This window comes from Halichoeres trimaculatus, unplaced genomic scaffold, assembly GCF_033239565.1.
Source record: "Halichoeres trimaculatus isolate MK-OKI-2021-1 unplaced genomic scaffold, fHalTri1.1 fHalTri1_scaffold_16, whole genome shotgun sequence".
Lineage (NCBI taxonomy): Eukaryota > Metazoa > Chordata > Actinopteri > Labriformes > Labridae > Halichoeres > Halichoeres trimaculatus.
The window spans coordinates 10,254,092-10,276,612 of record NW_027437194.1 but is presented as its reverse complement, the minus strand read 5'-3'; the positions used below and the strand labels follow the sequence as shown (position 1 = coordinate 10,276,612).

The window sequence follows — 22,521 nt, the reverse complement described above, 5'->3', positions numbered from 1 at the left end:
GGGAACATTTTCTGCAGGCCAAATAAAGCTGCCCATGTAAAGTCCACATTCCTGAGCTTGCGGTGTTTCTGTCTCAAAATCTCTTTCTTTTATGGAGGGAGGAGGCTGTGTGTGTGTGTGTGTGTGTGTGTGTGTGTGTGTGTGTGTGTGTGTGTGTGTGTGTGTGTGTGTGTGTGTGTGTGTGTGTGACTCCTAACACAGACCACCAGCTTCACACACTCTCTGCTCGCTGCAGCTGAATGTGTAAATGCTTTAGTACCACTGAATGTGCAGAGGGACTGGTTCTGGTGCTGAAGGTGTTGCACCATCACTATGTCTACTTGTAGAGTCACAACCCCTCACAGTACAAGGCGAAGTGTAGTACTCATACAACTCTAAAGTTCAAAAAGTGCAGCCATTGTGGAGAGAAAAACAAAATCACATTCTATCAAGTGTGGACATGAGGCAGTCTGCAAAAGCCCAGGAATCCCTGTAATGTCTGATTTAAAGTCAGAATGTCATGAGAATAAAGAAGCAATATTACATAAACGAAGTCGTCACCAGAAGGTGGCGTACACTCTTATTTCCCCGTAGTTCTAATGGTTTGTTTCGTGACTGTTGACTCACAGATCAGCAGAAACTGAACAAAAGCTGCTCCCACCTCCTCCTCATCCAGTCCGACCAACAAAGAGGACATGACATTTAGCTCATGACACAAAAGAGCACTGACGAGAAGAGGGTTAGACTCTCCTTTGTGAACTTTCTTAGCCAGGAAAACTGAATCAGCAGACTTTTACTGACCTGAAATCCTCTTGGTTGTTACTTTATGTGTATAACTCATAGTAGTTGAATAGATCTAAGTGAATCGTCTCTGAGGCAGAAGCTTCCAGGATAGAAAGACGAACTCTCTGTCCCACCCAGTAACCACCAAAACCTCTAACCAGCTCCACAACAATCTACCCATGGCTGCATCCTCTGTGACCTCAGGAGGAGACACACTCATGATCCTGGAAAGAACCACACACACACGTGCATGCATGCACACATGACAGAGTGAATTATAGGTGACCACACAGGACGTTTTCACGCTGCAGGGTGTCAAAGTCTCTGCCTGATTTTAACTTCCTCTGTAAGTGCATGCTATCTTTTCCAGCATCACTCTACATTATCACCCAGCCTGAGCCGGGCCGGGCTGCTCCTGAACCAGGACTCTGTTATTAGAAAGCAGCTTCTCATCTTAATTACACACTGTTCTCTGCAGAACCTCAGGAAACCTTCAGAAGCAGATACAGAGAGGACACGTGAGCGCAGTCACTCGGCCCTCAAGGTCTCTGCAGCTTGAGTTTGCAGAAATGCAGATGAATTAATTTCATCTTCAATCTGTCATTTCAGTCAGAATGAAATCTTCTGCACTATTATCCAGACTTGGATGGCAGATTTCTTCTTTTGGACAGTATAGATATTCATCTCAGCAGTCCTAACTGTGAGAGCGACAGCTTTAAAACTCATTTCTAATTCTCCGCGCTCTCTTTCTCTGTGGTTTGTACCTTTTCTCTGTGGGTTGTTAATTTATTTATCCTGTCTTGAAAACTGTTTTCCCTCTATGGGTACGTTCTGTTTCCAAACGTTCTTCATAAATCATCATCATTTATTCTCTGGTGGGAGGAACCTGATGAGAAGAGCACCTGTGTTTGCTGCTGTCACAGTTTAAAGAAGTCCTGAGGTTAGCTTTGGTGACTGGGAATGTGTTTTTTACTGGCTCTGCTCTGTCCAGAGAGTGGGGTTTGGCTCTGGCTCCAGGTCTGGGTGGGTCCAGACTGGTCTGACTGTGTGGTTTAACAGGGTCAGTAGTTAGCTCTGGGCTGGGGCTGGGGCTGCTGCTGTGGCTTTGGCTCCAGGCCGCACAGAGACAGCTGTTCTGTGCTCTCACTGGGAACATCCAAAATAAGGGCTGAGAGCAGATCTGCTCTGCTGCAAGAAGCTGCAGGACATATCAATGATGCAGAGACATTAAAGTGCATTTGAGAGCTTAGAGCAGAGAAACTGGTATTTACAATTTACTGTATGTGGAGATAATAAACATAATATGACTCTACGATTTATCCTTAAACAGCAGAACTAACCAGGATTGTCAGGTAAAGAAAAACTGAAGTACAAAGAAAGCGCAGTTCCTGTCATGTCTGCTCGAGGACACAGATTATTATGCTTTGGTAGTATTATAAATTGTTTTAAATTTTATCTCATCTCAGTTCTCAAAGATATTGAATCATATCTCAACTTATCTCTAAGAACTATATCATTTCATATTATGGTAAGCTGTACTTCATAGTCATATTTTATCATATCATATATAACTGTGCAGAAGCTTTACAGAGTATTTTATTGCGTCCTCAGTATCTAAACCAGTCATATTCCATCCTAATGTCTCCTTTTACATCATGTTGTCCTAATTCTCAATTATCTATCATGTCATATCATATCATAACATGTTGTAATGTGTAATAATGTATCACATCATATCAAATCAGATTTTATTGTATTATATCGCATGTAGGGTATTTTACTTTTTGCACTTTCTATACACTTTCTTACTTTTGTTTTTCTTACATTGCTGCTGCGACTCCTCCTGAAATTCCCTCAGGGATCACTAAAGTATTTTCTATTCTATTCTATTCTATTCTATTCTATTCTATTCTATTCTATTCTATTCTAACTTTTTAGGTTGGATGTATTGTATTACCAGTATATCAACATATTGGCCATACGTTGTTGTATCTCAAATTATCTAAACAAATGACCTCATAATATATCAGAATCAACTGTAATGTATCGTAACTTACCATGATGTACAGTTTTTTAATACATCATAACATATTGTTACGTATGGTAACATAAAGTAGTGTATCCTAATGTACTGTACCGAATCTAGTGTACCATAACGCATCGCGCTGTATTATATTGATGTAATCAAATTGTATCATAACCTATGGTATCATAAATTATCGTAACTTGCAACTTATCTTAATGTATTGTAACTTTTTTTAACCTATTGTGTTGCAATGAACTGTATCAAAATGTTTTCAAATGAACAGAAATGTTTATTGATATATGTACTGATATCATACTATATGATACTGATATTTTCTCATATCAAAACATATTGTATTATATCTCACTGTAAAGTACATACCATATGTATTGCTTTGTTTACATCAAAGTGTTGTATTTTATCAAGTGTCCTGTTCTATCCTGAATTAAACTAATGTACCCTTCCCTATAATATCATGTATTTTTGTTTCTTATTTTCTTTCTTTCTTTTTTTATTGTAGTTTCCAGTCTTTTACTGTCTTGAGCTAAGGTTTGTGTGAATATCTAATGTATCATACTGATTTGTATTGTTTGTCATATTCAGAGCCTTACTTAAGTTGGAAAGCCAAAACAAGACTTTAAAAAATACGAGTAAGATCGTTTAAGCTATAGTAAATCAAACGTAAAGTTTAAGAGTAAAGTTCCAGAAATAAAAATATCTAAGTTCAAGTCAAAGCTACTCAGACATTTTGAGTTGAATATTAGAATCACTAATAAAATTCAATCACTTCCACAAGGAAATTTCTACCAACCCCCAATTTGTCATCTCTTACCCTCCTGGAAAATGATTCATCTCTGTGGGAGCAAAGAATTCATACTTGGATTGTTGCAGTAATTTACTGGAAATTATTGCCGTATTCAGCGGAATGAAAGATCAGCTGTACAGAAGTGATGTTTGGTAGAAATGATGCACAAAAACCTCTCTGTGTCCACTCTCGCACACAGGGAGACACAGACACTCGCAGTCATTGTTCACAGCCTGACACTCTCAAACACAGATTATACCAGGCTGAATTCACAATAGACTCCGTGTGTGTGATTGTGGGGTAGTGATATAAGTACAGTAAATCTGAACAGCTGATTTAGATCACAAAACATGCAAATATTGAAAACATTTCCTCACTCATGTTCACTTCTATCAAAGAATTTCTATATGTGTACATTGCTCAACTTAAAGCTCCAGTGATGTTTTTTTTTTTCTTGTTATGAAACAGACTAAATTAATACTGATGCCTCTATATGACCTTTTAATGCGAGCATCACCATTTGCAGTAAGACTAATTATTAAACATACTTGTTTTCGGTGCCTCAGAATGCGGCCAGGAGGTAGGTGTCGTTACCGGCAGGCCGCAGAAGTCTCAGAGTGTCATGTTTTGACTTTTGCTAAAACAAATTAAAATACATATGCAGGACAAAATCAGGAAAGAGAAGACAAGCAGGGAACTTATTGTATACTGGAGGCGCATTGAGCAGTACTAACAAAATTTCCTCACAGGAGCTTTAAGTACACAAAAGAAATGCCTTTTCTACAGCTGTTAGACAAGGAGTGTAACAGGACAAACTTTGAAGACAAAGTGGAATTGAGAGGGGATTAAGTAATTAGGCAAAGCAACTTTAAGTCTATTTTTATAGTTGTCTCTCACTTTTATCTGCTGAGTAGTGTAAAGTGTTTTCCCTGATGTAAAGTGTGGTAGTGTGTGTACTTTTACTTCAGTCAAGGGTCTGAGTCCAACTTCCTCCACCTCCTCTTAATCTCTAACCAACCCAATGAAAACAAATCATTGGTTAATCTGTGGTCAGACACCAGAGCACAGCAGGAATTTAAAGGAGAGGAAATCCTTTCCCTTCCTGCTCCTGCGAGACAAAGAGGGGGGAGGTGGAGACACACACACTCGCAGTAACACACACTCCTCCAGGGGGGAGAAGGTCCGTGCATGGGGCTGTTTTTTTCACTCCAATCGGAACATGGAGTCAATGAATTAGTGGCTCTGGGGGTAGTGTATGCAGGGGACAGTGTTGTGGGGGTGTGTAGGAGGGAACTCCCACTGAAGGCGTTTCTTACTGGTCAGTCTTCGTGAAGACTATACGGTGAATGGGCTTCACTTTTCCCACGATTTAGCCTGCAGACGGAGGGCTCGCGTGGGCTTAGGGAACGGAGATATTAACGGTTGAACCTTCTCCAAAATGTGTTTTTAAACGTGCCAAATCTGCTGAAATACACAAAACAACTTAAAAGGTCTGTGTGTAACAATAGACGTGTAACGGGGAAGAAAAGTCGCCTTAAGTCGATGTTTTGAACTTCCGGACAGCTCGTGATAACTTACCCGCTGGACCGTTGTATTCTCGGGACATAACATCTAACTCACACAGGTAAGACTCGATTTTCTCCTTAAAAAGACTTTATGAAACAAAAATAGTCTTAATTTCCTGACAGTAGTACTTTATGCTAACTTATCTGTTAATAGTGTTGGCTTAATGTTTACTCCGCGGTTTAAATGTTCGTAGAAGTTACTAAATACCTTCACAGTCCGCATGCTAAGTTTTACTTGAATAACGTGAAGCGTACGTAAACACGTCACTACTAAAATTACCTGCGTAACACTGCATTACTGCTAGTAAATATTCTGCATGAGAAGTTTAAGTGAAGATACATTGGCTCTAGTAAGACTTGAGGTTATCGTGCAGTGAGACTTAATAAAACATGCACAATATAACAGTAAAGATCAGTGTTTGCAGCAAAAGTAGCTAATTGTGATATTAAATGCAAAATTATGTCAAATGAAGCTGTTAATACGGCTTTTTATAGGATTTTGTGTTATAGAAGTTGGAACTAACTTCTAAAGAATGCATTACTGCGTGTAAACATGTTGCACAAGATGTTTTGAATAATTCACGAGATTTGGTCAGAGTAAAAATGAAGCTTGGAAAGAAAACTGAATATTACGTGCAAAGAATAACTGTTATGATCAGTGAATTCAACAAAAATAACTTAAAAAATTTAAAGGTATTACAAAGAATAAACGTTTGACTATGGATATGTTTACACCATTTACTTGAACAAAAGTAAAAGTGGACTTCAAAATAATGCATTACTACATGAGAAGTTTGGTTGGAAGTAAGCTAGTTTTACTATCAACAAAAATAAACCCAAACGTAAAGGTACTAAAATGCAAAAAAAATGTGCAATGTAGATGTTTTGTTGTCCTTTCGATAGATCAAATTATTAATTGAAAACATAGTAATATTATGTATTTTATTGTGAAAGTCTGTAAAATTTTTGTTTAACTTTAAGAAGTTACACCCTAACAATAAAACCCTTTTCCATCACAGTAATTATTCTGCAGGTGAAAGTAAGCTGTTAACCCTGGGTTGTTATATTTACAATATGTCAGCTGTGTATTGTGTTATTTTCCTCGTACGTCACTTCCCAGCAGCAGCAGTGTTGTAAATGAGAGTTTTACAGAGGGCGCCTACTGTCACAGCAATCTGATAGTGTGGCTCTGCCCAGCTGTTAAATCATCTCAGCCTGTACTGTCATGATGGAATATTTGGAGTGTGTATGAAGAGTGTGACTCACTTTTGCCTCTCCTAGACTTCACATAGCAACTATCCAGCAGCTCAGAGTGAAAAAAGCGTCATATAAATCTGCTTTAGTCTTGTTTTTACAAACAGACACATTCTTCTTTAAATAAATACTCTGTGAAGCTCTTCCATTAGCATGGTGTCTCTTTCTGTTTGGGTTGTTTTTTAGCATCCAAAGATGGAGGGATGCTTGGAGTGATGGGTGGTGTGGTTGGTGTGTTAGTATGAGAAGTATTCAGAGCTGTCAGTCTGCTGCAGAATCTGGTGTGTAGGTGAGGCCTTCAGCATGGGGAGCTGAACTCTGAGGCTGCAGGAAAGTCCATTTTGTCCGAATATCTGGAGCCACAAAAGTTCATTCTATCACTGTCAGGCATTAAAAAGGTGTAATCTCCAGGACTCAGACATAATCTTTCCTCTGACAGTGTGGAAACAGATTATCTATAACACATCCACCTTCTGTCTCATGACTACAAACACTGTGCAGAAATCAACAGTCATATCAAACGAATACACATGAAAGATTTAAACTAAAGTTTCTCTTTAAACCGTCATTTAAGTCATATTTACATTTTGGCTATAAAGAGGAGGATGAAAGAAGAGGAAAAGATCAAGTGGGAAATGTTTGTCCGCCTGTTTTTACTTGGACCTAGACTTTCTTTTTTTCAGGATGAGAGAGTTTTTTCAGCAGCTGCAGAAATGTTGCAATATTTTTTCCATTTGTTGCTCCCAACTTGCAGTTTGTATGCACAACTCTCAGTAGACGATGCTCTCTGTGGGAATGTGCACCACTTGCATTTTGGAAATCATATCTGAAATCGCTACAGGCTCATTTGGAGGCATTGCATCCCCAGTTTGACTGTTTCTGTTGCTTCTCATAGCTCAGGTACAGAATTGAAGTTTATTTGTTGGATTTTTTTTTTGCACACCCTGACAGAAATCGAAAGGTCCTCGGAAAGATACGGTGCAATTTTCCCCCATGGGGACTTTTGGAGTATACAAATGTTCTCACATGACTGCTGTCATTAAATAAGACCTTGGTACATTGATTATAAATCAATAAAAGCTTTTATTCCCTTTAATTTGGCTATCCTGACTTGGCATGCCACAGTGTTACACCCGGTTAATACCTCTGCATCAAATCTATGATATTCACTCTGCCGTAGGTCTGCGTAGCTTGTTTTTGGATCAAGAACCCTTTGCATATAGCCTGTCTTGAAGCACCCCTGAATGTAACTATGTGTTGTAATAGTTGCTGAAATAAAAGACATTATTCATGTTTTTACTTAAATGAATTTTTTCTCCTACCTCTACTAATGGAATGATCTATGTAAACCTGATAGACAATCAGAAGCCGTACCGATCTGTTCTGATATTTTCTTATCCGTGTGAGACATGTTGTCTGGATGTAAACGATGTTAGCTGCTGAAAAAGCTTACTGAATTTGAAAAAAAAAAAACTTATTAAGCTCAGGATCAGTTTGTCAACGATAAAACCATTTTACTGAAGAAATAATGATGAAAATTATGCTGAGTTTGAGGTACAGACCAATACATTGTGTATGTTTTTGGCAGAGTTGTTATGGTGCTTTACAGCTCTCTTTGTCTAGTTTTCGCTGATAAATCTGAAAGAAGACGTTCGTTTTGTATCTCTAAAGAGCTCCTGTGTTCGTGCTCTTGCAGAGTTTGTTCTCTGGATCTCTTCACTGTCAGTGTTTGCTGAATATGTCATTGTGTAAAAGAGTGGGAGGAAAGAGAGACCACAGTTTTTCCCAGAATGCCTCTGGAGAAGGGATCTGTCACCCTGAAGGTTTTCGTGACTCCAATCAATCAGTCTCATTAATTTAAGAGGGTGCTGGTGTGTGTGAAATATTAAGTATGTCTCGCCATGTCTGAAGGACACACTTGGAGGTGACGTGGGTGAGGACAGTGTCTTGTGTGACGTGGTGGTTTTAGGAGCAGAAACACACACACACACACAGGGTTCAGAGATGGCAGCCGACCAACGCTCATCTTGTTTATGAGGCTCATTAGATGATGAGTGTCCTGCTGCATTTACTCTCCTTTATTACTCTTTCAAAGTTCATGTTGTTCCCAAGCTGAAGCAGACTTCCCCTTCTGTGATGTGTGATATTCATGAGATGAAAAATGCAGCTGTAGTTTTGGGATAATGTTAAAAACACCTCCACAGGTGGCTTGTTTTTGCATTGGGTTGTTTGCTCTGTGAGGCTCCCCCTCAGCTCCATGCGGAGTTAATGCATCCAGCAGATGAGCTTCACACCTTCACGGAGACACATGCAGCAAATGGTGCTGCAGCCCGCCCGTGTTTATGTAAACCTGCATTCAGGTCTGTGGAGGGATTTACTGCTGACACCTGACACATATTTAGTGGTCACAGGTGGGCTGAGGGTGGGGGTCAGAGGCGTCCACATCAACACGTCCTCACCCCCTCTGAGGAATCGCTGCACAGGTGTGAGCAGCCTGTGTCTGCTCTGTGCTGTTGTTTCAGTTAATTCAGCTTCTCGTAAACTTTGACCACATCATGTCCTCTGCTCTCCCCACAGTTTACTCCTCATCTGATCTGATGTAACAGGACACAATGTCTCTTCCCCGCTGTGTGCTGCTGTTGCTGTCCTGCTTCCTGCTGGTTCTACTGGTACAGGTTCCTGGGACTCAGTCCAGACCGGCCACAGAGGACACAGACACAGGTGAGTTACTTCACAGATGTCGCTCAGTTGTAAAAACTGATTCCTTCCTTCCATTCAGCGTTTTTTACAGGTACACTACCGCTAACAAGTTTGCCAACAGCCTAATTTTTCCATTTTTTAAATTGAAAATTGAACATTTCATAATTCTACAGAAAAGCCTTGGTTAAGCCTTGAAAGTTGGTGCCATTCCTCCAGGTGTTCCAAGTTTTCTTGATTCCCTCCAACCATCTCTGTGTGTATAAAAGTAGAGCTGAACATACCATGGTACCAGACCCTCATGGTGAGCATTATTGAACTGTATGGTTCTGCAGAAAGTCGTGTAAAGCTCTAAAAATGAGCAGGAAAGACAATTCATAATGACTGAGAGACAGAGTATCAGAGCATTTACAAAAAGAGCTCTTTCCTCCAGAGAAATGAAGTCAAAGAAAGTCAAGGTGAGCTTAGTGAGGAGAGGTCCTTCAGAATCCAAAGACACTCAGAAACTGGGACTGGAAACTCAAACAGGAAGAGGTCTGGCAGAGCCAAAGCCAAACCAGAATCAGAAGACCAGTTTCTGAGACTCAACAGCTTCAAGCTTGAGCTTCAAAGAAGTTGTAGTGTCACAGTTTCAGTTACTGTGAAGAGAAGACTTTAAGATGCAGCTTTGATGGGGAAGACTGTAGAGAGAAAGACATCCATCAATAAGACAGAGTCAGAAGAAGACATAGAGGCTTGGCTGGGCCATCAAACACCACCAATGGACTACTGAAGACTGGTAGATGGAGCAATAGACTATTGGACCAAAGTTTAAAATCTTTGTGTCATCAACAAGTTTTTTGTACGTTGTATGTGGAGTGGGCTAAAGAAAGGATGGTTCCTTAGTGTGTGACATCAGATGTAAACATGGAGGAGGAAGCATGATGGTCTGGGGCTGTTTTGCTGGAACCAGGGTCTGGGATTAGTTCAGAGTGAGAGGCACCCTAAACCAAAAACAGCTTCTACAGTATTCTGCAGCACCCCCCATGCAGTACCCTCTAGAGTGATCCTTGTTGGCCAGGAGTTTATCCTACAGCAAGGTATTGAGCCCAAACATCAGTCCAAGCTCTGCTGAAATCACTTCAAAAATCAAGAAGAAGGTAGTCACAGTCTCAGTCTGCAGATTTAAACCCCATGGAGCTGGTTTGGGATGAACTGGAGGGAGGAGTGAATGCTTAAAAACCAAAATTTTCCAGGCTGGAAGTGTTCATTTCCCCTGTAGAGATAGATGTTTTAAACAAAAGGTTCTATGGAAAAGGACTCACTTTTGAACACAGCCTCAAGTGGAAATTCAGGGAACTGCGGTTTTCTGGATTTGAGCATTAGCACTAGATTTTTGAGTACTGTTTTCTGCTAAATATCCTTCTTAGCTTAGTTAAAACTTAAAATATAATCCCCTGCTGGTTTTACAGCTTCCTTCATGGTGATTTTTTGGTTCTGGGACATAAAGTCCTGGTGCAGTCTGCTGCAAAAACAACCAATCGTCTGGGACACGTGTGAATCTCCATAAAAGCCGAAAATAAGAGATTATGGTGAAAAAGCAGCTTTTGTCAAACACATCAAACAGCTTCTATAAAGAGCAGAGTGTTTGGTTAGACAGGGTTGGGTTTTTATAAGGTCTGAGTCGCTTCATGTCACTTACAGGAATATTTTACTGAGTCTCAGAGCAAACAGAGAGCCCGGCAACAAGGGAAGTGGTTTGATTTCAAAAAGACTCTGAGCTTTGTTTGAGCGGGGTGGAAATTGAAAGCAGGCGGCTACAGCGACAGAAACTAAATGTGATGTGAGAGAAAAACAAGAATTTACAGACCCCCAAAACAAAAGTGTGTCTCTCAGCTGGAGTGCAGATGGTTGGAGGGGAAAGCAAACACAGAGAGGATAAAAACTTGGATCTGCACATTAACACTCTCAGGAAGCAGTTGGTGAAAAGAGTTTCTTGTGTTTCAGTTTGAGTCTGCAAAGCTTTAAGGCAGCAGACTGAGAGCATCTGTTCCTGAGTCTGGACAGGATACACAGACCATAACCAGCACCCCCAGAGCCAAGCCTTGCTTACACCAGGAGGAATCAGACTAACCAGTTTCAGATGCCGAAAAGATTGAGCCAAACCTTTAAAAAGTCACTCTCCTGTTAAAGAAATTCTCTCATTGGAAAGTTTTATGAGACTTTTGAGTAATTCAGGGACTGAAACACCACGACCACAGCAGACACGAAAGAGAGTTGAGACAAAAGAGCCGAGGAGTCAAAAACAGGCAGACAGAAGCAGCAGGTCACATCCGTCTGCAGGAACACCGGGACACACTGCACAGAAAACTCCTCCAACAAGTGTGTCCACGGTATTCAGGTCAAGACTGCTTCGGGTTTTAATGCCATGTCATCGTAAACAGGCTCTTAGGCTGCAGCAGTAAGTACAGTATAAAAGGTTAAAAGCTGAAAACGGGTTAGTTACTGAGCTGTCACCAATGAAGTATGCAGGTTTGTCAACAAATCTCTTCTAGAAGTAGAAAAAAATTGTATCAACATCCCAGAGATCATTTTTTACTTGAACATAAGACACATACACAATTTTTGATCTCACTTGTTGCAACGTAGTGAGGTTTTTACCCATTCAGACCAGGGCACCATTTATATATACTACCCTTTATAAGTCCTGATGCGACATGCAGGTCATTTCAGGCAATGTCATCATTTTCAAGTCATGTGACCAATGGATTGCGCTGTGATTTGCTGACATAGAGAGAGTAGAGGGAGTGCAAAGTTTGTGTCAGGTTTTTTTCTTAGTATGATCAACTTTTTAACAGCTAAGGAGGACAACACTTTCTGAGAACACCCACACTTTGCAGATAGTCTTAAAGGGTAAAATGCATAGATGTGGCATCCGGTCTATGGGTAACAAATCCTCCCTTAAAGTACAGACCAGCATCCAAAATAATACTAAAAAAAAAAAGATATAAACACTTGTTTAGATTCACGATTTTGCAGGCAGTGTAGTCAGGTTTTGATGCCTTTCCTTGATGCCTATAATGTGAGAGCGTCACATGTCCATCCAGTTTAAGGTACAAAAACAGTGGGTCTTGCTTGTATTTATTAACAGAGTTGGCATTATGGCTGTGAAGTCATGTCATGAAGCCACATACAGATTTTATAGACACTGTTCTCCAAAGCAGTCAAAGGGGTTTAAGAAATTTAGCGACATTTTTCTCACATTTTAGCCTACTTTATGGCATGAACTCAAGTTCAGGGGGCCTCATACGAAGAGCATGTAAAATAGATGAGATGACTTTAACATCAGAACAAGCTGGACTAATTCAAATGAACTTAATAAGTCCAGACATATTTTAGCTGTTATTTCCAATATTCATTATAGTTGAAACATAACTCAAAGAAGTGTTCAGCTTCCCTTTCTGTCCTCTATAGCAAAGTTTATCTCTGCAGACCCAAGTATTGAAATGGAACTCAGTATCAAAAATATTAGATAATTAAGTTAAAAATGAATAAAAACAAAACCAAAACATTGGTACTGGGGGCCAGAAATGCTGATCAGGACATCCCTTGATATAATAAAATGACAAAAACTGAGTCTTTGGCTAATGTTAGCAGAGCTAGCACCACCTTCTTGCTGGTGTACGTTCTCTTTGCTCTAGTCGAGTGGTTATATGTCAGTTTAACAGGCACAACCTCAGACAACTCTCCATCTCCATTTACTAGATCACCATGCTAACAAGCCACACCAGGCTACAGCTTGATATCTGTGACTGTTTCGATCCAGGTAGTAAAGATTTGGAGCATTATAGCAGTAGACCTTGGGTGTCTGTGAGTGCATTTTTATCTTTATGTGAGTTGGTCATGTTCTCATCTTACAACACATTACTGGGATGCTACAACCCTTTGATCCTCTCTGTGAGTTTCCTTTGAGCTTTGTGCTGGTGCCATCAGTTGATTTAAGTTATTATTTTGCTACAGGTAAAACTTTTCCACTGAGTCTCCAAGGAGATCCATTAATGCTGTTATAGTCCATGAGCAGGGAGAGTCTGGGGTTGTGTGTGTGTGTATGTGTGTGCTGGTGTGTGGTGGCTGTTAATGGCCTAGCAGAGGGAGGAGGTCTGTGAAGTGTCGGAAGTGTTGGGGTGTAGCGCTGTGCTGTGGCGACAGCTCCTGTCTGCACACAGTTCGAACAGGAAGGCTCAGAGCCTCGTTCATGGGGACGCTCCTCTCTGATGGAGGTCAGGGGTCAGAGGTTAATCCTCACACTGCTTTCATTGTCTGTTAGGGGAAACATCTGAGGAGCTGTAAAGACTGCCTCTCTCCTGTTTGCACACACCGCTTTTAACTTGTCGCTTCTTTTGTAGCAGACGCTGTTAAATCTTCAGAGGACGAAGAAGACGATGAGTCATCCTCGGAGGAAAACAAACTGTCCAATGAGCAGTCAACGAGCAATGAGAAGATCCAATGTGAGCCTCTTGACATTTATGTACCTCTTCCTTTCTTACTGTTTTTTAAAATAACATAAATAAACATGATTGTGTGTCTCTGTCAGCATTGGCTCCACAGTGGGTGATGCCAGAGAAGATGGAGAAACGTCTCCACGCCGTTCCTGCCAGCAAGACGGTTAAGTTTCGATGCCAAGCCACTGGGACTCCCCTCCCCACTCTGCGCTGGTACAAGAACGGGAAAGAGTTCAGGAAGGATCAGAGAATCGGAGGGTTCAAGGTGAGTTTTCGACCGCTCCTTTAACAGGTAACAGAAACGATGAAGCCTTGTATTGTAACATTCCTGGCTTCATCCACATGTTTCAGATCAAAGATCACATGTGGACGCTCATCATGGAGTCAGTGGTGCCGTCAGATAAAGGGAACTACACGTGTGTGGTGGAGAACGAACACGGGAGTCTCAAACACACCTACCTGCTGGATGTAGTTGGTGAGTTAATCTTTTAAACATATCCAGGTCTCCGCTGGAAAGACTTTGGTCCTCAAAGAAACACCTAAACAACCAAAAAATTCAGGCTGCAGATGTTACTCCAAACATATTCTATCCATGTGTTTGAAGATATTAAATTAAAGTTTGTAATAGAGCAGCTGCTTTTACCTAACTTTTCTCAAAGCTACAAGAGTCCAAACTTAAGGAAGTATCTCTGGTCTACTCTACTGATCTACTTCAAAATAAAAGCACTCTTCTTGTCGTTTGAGTCCGCTGACTTTGAGGAGGGCAAAGTTTTTCTGCTAAAGACAGTCCTTCTACTAGACTGCAAAAGTTAAAATCTTAACAAGTGTTTTCTTATTTCAAGTCAAAGTAGTTTCATAAGATTGCGTAAGAGCTGAATTCACCTGACAAGTCCAGAAAAGGCCAGATTATAAGATGATAAAAGCCAAAATGACGCCTTGATGATTCTTTCCCCACTGACAGTTATTTCTAATTCTTTGCAAACAGTTCAGGCGTCATTTTTGTCTTTTAATCTCTTAAAATCAGTCATTTTCTGGACTTGTCAGATGAATGTGGCTCATGTTTGGTCTAATAAGACAGTTTACAAAAAAGGGGCTTTTTAACTAAAAATAATATCAACACTGGATTACATTTCAGTTTTTGCAGTGTGAAAACTTTTTCAGCTCTTTTGACACCAACAGCAAAAACATTATACACCAAAGCTTCTTCAAAATAAAATATGAACCCCCCTTGAAGAATTTTCACCAAGTCCAGGAAGTTTAAAATAAAGTAAACATCTCATTATCTTTACTTTGTAACCTGATTTTAAATTCAGGCACATTTCTTTCTTGTAATGTGGAGTCCGGAGGATGACTTGTGCAAAATAGGGCAGAAGACAGGAGGAGGTCTGCAGCTCCCACATCCTGTGTGGGACTCTCACTGTTCCTTTCTGCTGTATTTAAAGAGAGTGATGTAACTGCTCCTCCTGCTCAGATTAAAACTCTTTCTCATTAATAAAAAGCTGCATTCTCTCTGTAAAACTGTCAGACACTTGAAATTAAAACTTGAGACCGTCAGAAAAAAACATTGTCTTAAATGGTTTTGATACTGCAGCTACTACAGGCTGTTTCACTGCTGCTTTCTGGGAGAAAACCAAAGAAAAGCCAAAACTTTTTTTACTTTTTATAACTTAGACTCTAAAAATTTAGCATGATTTGATACACCAGAGCTGATGTGTGAACTTTGTCTTGCAGAGCGTTCTCCTCACAGGCCGATTCTGCAGGCGGGTCTGCCCGCAAACCAGACGGCCATCATCGGCAGTGACGTCGTGTTCGTGTGTCGTGTGTTCAGCGACCCACAGCCTCACATCCAGTGGCTCAAACACATTGTCGTAAATGGCAGCAGAGAGGGACCAGACGGGCACCCGTACGTCCGCGTCCTCAAGGTCGGTGTGCTCAACCATGATGCACTTTGACTCCATCATATAACATGAATCTTCTCTTTCTCATTTAGTTATTATTTAACTAGAATTACTTCATTGTTTCAGTTTGATGATACACTCAAGCTGCGCACTGATTCACCAACTTTTAAGAGTGTTTTTTCCAACCCTTCAGTCTTTCTTTTCATGTTCCTGGTTTGACTCCTCTGACAGAGCAGAGTGTAACCACATCTGTGTTCTGATGTGGACCCAGTGATGAAAGGCTCACTGGCTGTTTTGGTTTGTTGAGTCTGGCAGGAGGCCAGGGGCTCCTGCACGTATTATTATGTTGCTGTAAGAGTCTGAACAAAGGATGACGACAATGAAGGTTGGAGTCAGTGTGGTATGATTCCTCTGTGAGGCTGGTTACTCTGGATACTGGAAAATTATGCATCTAAAAATCAAACAGTTTTAGTGTTTCTGAGAAGATTTACTTCAGTAACACCTGAAGGGAAGGGTTAGTCTCACTGTTTAGGGTTATTTTTAGAAGGATAAGTTCATCTTTTTTTTCCCGAACTGTGATTTTGTGTCTTTGTGAACAAACAAACCCTCAGACAGAAATGTAAACTACTGGAAATGTTTGTAGAGTTCATTGTTCTTCAAATATTTGAAACGCCGCATCTTTAAATCTACATGTACCAGCTTACAATCTTCTTTCCCAGCTGCGGACAACCTTCCTGAACAGATGTAGATATGTTAAACCTTCTGTCTTTGTGTGTTTGCAGACGGTGGGTTTGAATACCACAGATAAAGAGATGGAGGTGCTGACTCTGAGGAACGTGTCTGTAAATGATGCAGGAGAGTACACCTGTCTGGCTGGAAACTCCATCGGCGTGTCTCATCACTCAGCGTGGCTCACTGTGGTCGACGGTTGGTGATGAACTGATCCGTTTGTTTCAGAGCATCTCTGACGTTTGACTCTGTGCTCACAGTCTCTGTTGTCCTCAGACATGCCGCCTGCCCCGGTGCCCTCTCAGACCTACCTGGAGATCTTCATCTACTGCCTCGGCTTCTTCATAATCGTCATCCTCATGGCGATAGGAGTCATCTGCAGGCTCTGCTGCGCGCCCAAGAAGAGCGACTTCAATAGCCAGTTAGCCGTGCAGAAGCTCGCCAAGAGCATCCCCCTGAGGGGACAGGTAACACACTGCTTTGTCATCTTTTCAACCCCTTGTTTGTTTTCTCTGCTTCTCTACAAACATTCACACTGTCTGATTTATTTATTTGGAACAAATTAAGCTCTGAACTCATAAATATCCTCAAACAGTCAAGACCAAGTTCTGCTTTAAAAAAGTTTTCCATCGTGTTTACCTTCTTTGATTTTTACTGAATTATGAATTAAGTGGGTTGGATTGGGATTGAATCACAGGCTGTAATTGATGCAAGCTGTTCTAATTACTGTAATGTTTCAACTTTTCGAACAAAGAAGAGAAGTTCAGCTTTTGGGGCATGAAATTCAGCTGAAGGGTGCATAAGAAACAGAAAGTATCAATAAAATGTCATCCTAAATCAAGAGGATACCTGGCATCAATATTAATGACATATTGATCCCAACAACTCAAATGACTTCATACAGACAACATTATAAAGTGTCTTAGAGCTGATGGAGCAGCGTCACCCTTGTTTCTCCAGGATCTCTTCCAATACTCAGGTGATTTGTCCTCCCCTCAGGTGTCAGTGGAGTCCTCGTCCTCCCTGCAGTCTGGGATGTGTTTGATGCGTCAGTCTCGTCTCTCCAGTGCAGCCACGACCATCCTGACTGGGGTGTCAGAGTACGAGCTGCCTCATGACCCGGTGTGGGAGCTGCCTCGAGACAGGTACACCCATGCCTAGATCACTGAGAACTGTTCAGATTAAAGATACTTCAGACTTACTGACACATCTCCTGTGTGTGTGTGTGTGTGTGTGTGTGTGTCCCCTCAGGCTAACTCTGGGGAAGCCTCTGGGTGAGGGATGCTTCGGTCAGGTGGTTTTGGCTGAAGCCGTCGGGGTCGATAAAAACAAACCAACACGGACGACAAAGGTGGCTGTGAAGATGCTCAAAGGTGAGAATCGCTCCTTAACATAGATTTTATTTTGATAAAACTGCATTGTATTAGTTTCTCAGACAGATATAACAAGTTAATCTGACTTCCTGTTTGTAGCTGATGCCACAGAGAAGGATCTGTCTGACCTGATCTCAGAAATGGAAATGATGAAGATGATCGGCAAACACAAGAACATCATCAACCTGCTGGGAGCGTGCACACAAGACGGTGAGCTTACATTCTGTGTCTGCTCAGACCTGAAGGACTTAGTTTAGTTAAACATGCTCAGTGACATCCCCCCTGTGTCCCTACAGGTCCTCTCTACGTGGTGGTGGAGTATGCCTCCCAGGGGAACCTCAGGGAGTACCTGAGAGCTCGCAGACCTGCAGGGTTAGAGTACTGGAGTGGGTCGAGGCAGGCGTCTCTAGACACTCTTGAGATCAGGGAGCTGGTGTCTGCTGCGTACCAGGTTGCTCGAGGGATGAACTACCTTGCCTCCAAAAAGGTTTGTCCTCTCAGCTGGTCTTTGATTTCAGGTTTCAGAAGATCCTGAACCTCATCTTGATGCTCTTCTCTTCTCCTGTAGTGTATCCACAGAGACCTCGCAGCTCGTAACGTCCTGGTGACAGAAGACAACGTGATGAAGATTGCTGACTTTGGTCTCGCCAGAGACATCCACCACATCGACTACTACAAGAAGACCACCAATGTAAGGATAAACATCTGAAAACAAACGCAAGGAGACTTTCAGGAGACCATTTTCGCTGACGTTTTACGTTCCTCTGCAGGGTCGTCTTCCAGTGAAGTGGATGGCTCCTGAAGCTCTGTTCGACCGAGTCTACACACACCAGAGTGACGTGTAGGTTCACCCTCAAAGACCTCTGATGTTATTCATCCCCTAACAGCTTAAAAAAAGTCATAAATAAGATATTTATCATGTCTGTGCTGATACAGGTGGTCTTTTGGAGTCCTGCTGTGGGAAATCTTTACCCTTGGGGGATCTCCGTACCCCGGCGTCCCTGTAGAGGAGCTCTTTAAGCTTCTGAAGGAAGGACATCGGATGGAAAAACCTTCTGCATGCACACAGGAGCTGTGAGTTCACATCAGATATGTTTAAGATGTTTAACTGTTTATTTTCCTGAAGAAAGAAACTAAAATATTTCCTGATCTCCGCCTCCCGTTCTGTCAGGTACCTGATGATGAGAGACTGCTGGCACGCGGTCCCATCTCGAAGGCCAACTTTCCAGCAGCTGGTGGAAGATTTAGACCGGACGCTTTCTCTCATGGCCAACCAGGTGAGGACTCCCACTTCAGCTCTTTCAAACGATTACAATAACATCCAGAATCTTCCGTCACGGGAGAAACTTAAGCCGACCTTCTTGGTGCATTGTTTTGTTGATACTGATAGGAGTAAAGAAGAACTGCACAGGTGGATTTCTGCAGACTTCACCTCCTGATAACACTGAACCAGTGGTTTCTAGTTTTGTCTTATGTAGGAAAACATACATTTAAAACAGGATACACTGCAGGCTGTGGTGGAATCAGCCATCAGGTGCATCGATTTTCATCGGTGCATTGCAATATTTTCTCCTTAAAAACCCCATTGGTGGCCATTTTTACCTTTGCATGGAATACAATAAGGTATCTTACCTTCAAGTTTTGAAAGACTTAAAAATATTCAAGATATTCTGTATTTTTAAGGGTGAAAGAAACCCAGTCTTTGATTTGCTTTTATTTTGAAGGGATGCAAAAGTTGCACTGCTGGATTTTGAACTTACAGGAGAACTCAAATCAGCTCAGAGAATGATGGGTAGTAAACAATGTCAGGTGTGTTTGCACCACTCAAAGGGATGTTATTGCTTGTTGCCACACATACGTACACATAAAGAGAAAGAAGGACCTCAAGTTTATGGATTTTATGATGTTTGATGAGGATTTCACATGCCTCCAGCTTTGCACACATCTATGAAGCAACAGATACAAACTGACATCTGAACACAGCCTTCTCGATCATTGTATTAAGATTTTAATAATTTTCCACGTTATTTTGTTTTGTTGTTTTTATCAAGAAAATTTCTCCCAACAAAAGTCTCTGCTATTGTCAAAGAAACTTTTTCTTTCAACCAGAGTTTGTTTTTAATTTCTAAGTCACATTTTTATTTTGGCTCTTGTTTTGTTCCCTCCTTTCTTTCCTGGAGTAAATTACTTCCTGTCAGCCCCTTCATGAGTCAGTGGTGCATGTAAAAGGTCCTGTAATAGGTTTCCAGATTTTACCTCAAGCTGCAGACATAGATAGTGCCCTCTGCTGTTTGAAAAGAGTATATATTTTTATTTCCAGCTTATTGAACTGAATCTGTTGCATGAAGTGTTACTTGTCACCTGAAATGTCAGCTGTGTTGCATCATGGGCGCTGAAGTCTGTGTTTAGTTTAGTTTCATGCTGACTGTAATGTTTGTGTCTCTGCAGGAATACCTGGACCTGTCTGTACCCCTGGTCCAGTATTCTCAAGTCCAGACCTCCTCTTCCTCGGATCATTCTAACTACACATAAACATCCTGAGACTCACTTTTTTAAAACTTCCTGGATCACCTTGGATCCTGTATCTGGGCGTCAGTCCCAGCTAGGGTTAGGCTCTGGGGATGAGCTGCTTCTCTGCGGTCCGTCTGCAGCAGCAGGAGCAGGAGCAGGAGCCTGATGTGAAGAGCAGCTGGAATGAGCTCCACGCCTTACGCTCTCCTTTATGGGGCACAGACTGAGTTTACCTGTCGATAGTAGACTGTGAGAGATGTGTTTGCCTCCTGTACAGTGTTTATAATGATGTTGTTTTGTAAATATTGTAAATAATATTTGTGTTTTTAAAGGATGAATTTATACTAAAGAAATAACTGATTAGACTTCTGTAATTACATTTATAAATATCTTCTCATACATCAGGATTTCATATCTTCATTCTCTCTTCATTACCCTTAATAATGAATAACTTGTTCATAGATTAATTTTCAAGTGCAGTTACATCATGAACTTATTTTGCACCTTTATTTATGCGCCTCTCGGTCATGTTTAGTTACAGAATCAGTGTCTCTAAAGATGTTGTCCAGTGTTACAGAAGAGTTTTGCACTTACGCTCCAAACATTTACAGAAATGTTTCCAGATGAATGTGTAAAAAACTGAATCTAACAGTATTAAACCATTTTGAGTTTTACTCTGCCTCAAATGTTTTTTGATGTTTACAGACAAGAAACTTGTCTCTTTTCTCTCAGCGTGTTCATTTCTGCGACCCAACCCTCATCTTGGTTGTCTATAAACACTCTCTCCTGATGAAGGTCGACCTCCAGGAGCAGAATAAAACATGAGCCCAACAGGAAGGCCTCACTCAATGTGTGTGTGCATGTGTGTGTGATAGTACTAAAACAGATGGATTACGGGAAAAGCTCCATTTATCACCCTCATACACACACTCCTGGCTCTCCCCGCGGAGCCTGCAGCAGTGTTTGCTCCCTCAGAGAGGAAACGTTGTGTTACAGATGACAAGCTCTCCATACATCAAGTGTTTGTGTCGTTCTCTCTGTAGCTGCTGGCTGATGCTATAACTCAGACCTGATGTGCTGTGCGTTTGCTCTGGCTCGTTCGTCCTTCCCTGCTTTCTGTTTCCTGCTGTAACAACATCCGATTTTCCCCTAGAGGGGTCTGGATTTCCAACAATCTGCATCACTCCAAAAGAAGTTGCTGGATTTCTTTAGAGAAGACTGTTTTGCAGATTTCCCCGAAACTTTTGCCTTACACAAACATTTTACCAGTATTCTGTGTAGCATGGAACTCAGATGTAGGATTAGAGCCACTGAAACTTTAGTTTCATAAAAGTACTGTATTATTCTTGGAATGATTCAACTATTTTTCTGAAAACTTTTATAATGAAGCTTTAATCTCCAAAAATAATACACTCAAACCTAATACTGTGAGTTTAATATTGTAATGTTGCAACAATAGACTCGTTACATTGCGTCTTTGTTTTTGTAGCTTTTTGACTTTAATCACACACAAAGTTTTTTTTAAACTCATTACATTCCAACTTAAATCTCATTACACAACAAGTTTTGTCTGATAACATTCTGATTTAAGTCACACAAACATAGTTTCTTCAGCCTTGTTTTACTCCCTGTTTAATGTTGTTACATTACATCCCTAAACATGACTGATATCTAATATTATTACAATTTCAAACTTGTCACATTATGTATTTAATCACTTAAAACTATGACTTAAAACTCATTTAAAACATTAAAACTTACATCTTTTGACTATGCATCTTAATTTTCTGACATCAATGCTTTAATCAAGTAACTTTATGACTTTCATCTTGTTTGATTACAACTTTTTTCTTGTTTCATTACAGTTTCAATCTTTCAACACTTTAACTGTAATCCAAAAGTTTTAGGACTGTAATCTTGTCACATAACTTCTTAAACCTTGTTAGATTACAGCTTTAATCATATTACATGCAGACTTCAGTATTTTTAAATTATGACTTAAATCTTGTGATCACTTAATCACATTACATTGAAGCTTTGATTAAGTGACATAACTTTAATCTCATAACATAACATTATACCTTCCATGTTACATGAGGACATGAATCTCGTCATGCAAGGACTTTAATCTGATAACATTAAAACATTATAACAAAATTACATCTTTGAACTTGATAGATTATAACTCAAAGCCTGTATAATGCTAGCTTACTCTTGTAACACTTTTTTTCTTATAACATTACATCTTTACTTTGGACATAATCTTTTTTATTCACTTCACAACAGTCTTTATCTTTTGTCAAAGAAACTTTATCTTTGAACTAACTTTTGTTATAATTCTTGGTTTGTGTCTGGTTCCCTCCTTTTACTTTTAGGAGTGGTCTTTTCTTGCACTTCATGACTTAGTGGTGAATGTAGCC

At 40.6% G+C, this 22,521-nt stretch overlaps 1 protein-coding gene across 2 annotated transcripts; it reads left to right on the top strand.

Moving 5' to 3' along the window:
- Positions 1-4,730: 4,730 nt before the first annotated feature.
- Positions 4,731-20,764, top strand: LOC141805194 (fibroblast growth factor receptor 1-A-like). Of its 2 annotated transcripts, none has more exons than XM_074690024.1 (17): positions 4,731-5,217; positions 8,990-9,133; positions 13,498-13,596; positions 13,683-13,855; positions 13,942-14,065; positions 15,322-15,512; positions 16,271-16,415; positions 16,494-16,684; positions 17,217-17,362; positions 17,469-17,590; positions 17,690-17,800; positions 17,887-18,077; positions 18,159-18,281; positions 18,361-18,431; positions 18,527-18,664; positions 18,762-18,867; positions 20,039-20,764. In XM_074690024.1, the coding sequence occupies exons 2-17, from the start codon at positions 9,025-9,027 to the stop codon at positions 20,120-20,122; spliced, it is 2,124 nt and encodes a 707-aa protein (XP_074546125.1). In that variant the 5' UTR covers positions 4,731-5,217; positions 8,990-9,024; the 3' UTR covers positions 20,123-20,764. The 2 variants fall into 2 exon arrangements, with proteins under 2 accessions (XP_074546125.1, XP_074546124.1); XM_074690023.1 differs by having other exon boundaries at positions 4,732-5,217; positions 13,495-13,596; positions 20,039-20,763.
- The last annotated feature ends 1,757 nt before the right edge of the window (positions 20,765-22,521 follow it).

What these genes read in the sequence shown, in the direction of transcription:
- LOC141805194 (XM_074690023.1), top strand. Translation starts at nt 9,025, where the DNA reads ATGTCTCTTCCCCGCTGTGTGCTGCTGTTGCTGTCCTGCTTCCTGCTG. An exon ending in GCATCCCCCTGAGGGGACAG is followed by an intron (nt 16,685 to 17,216) that starts GTAACACACTGC and finishes TCCTCCCCTCAG; the next exon opens with GTGTCAGTGGAGTCCTCGTC. An exon ending in ACTACCTTGCCTCCAAAAAG is followed by an intron (nt 18,078 to 18,158) that starts GTTTGTCCTCTC and finishes CTTCTCCTGTAG; the next exon opens with TGTATCCACAGAGACCTCGC.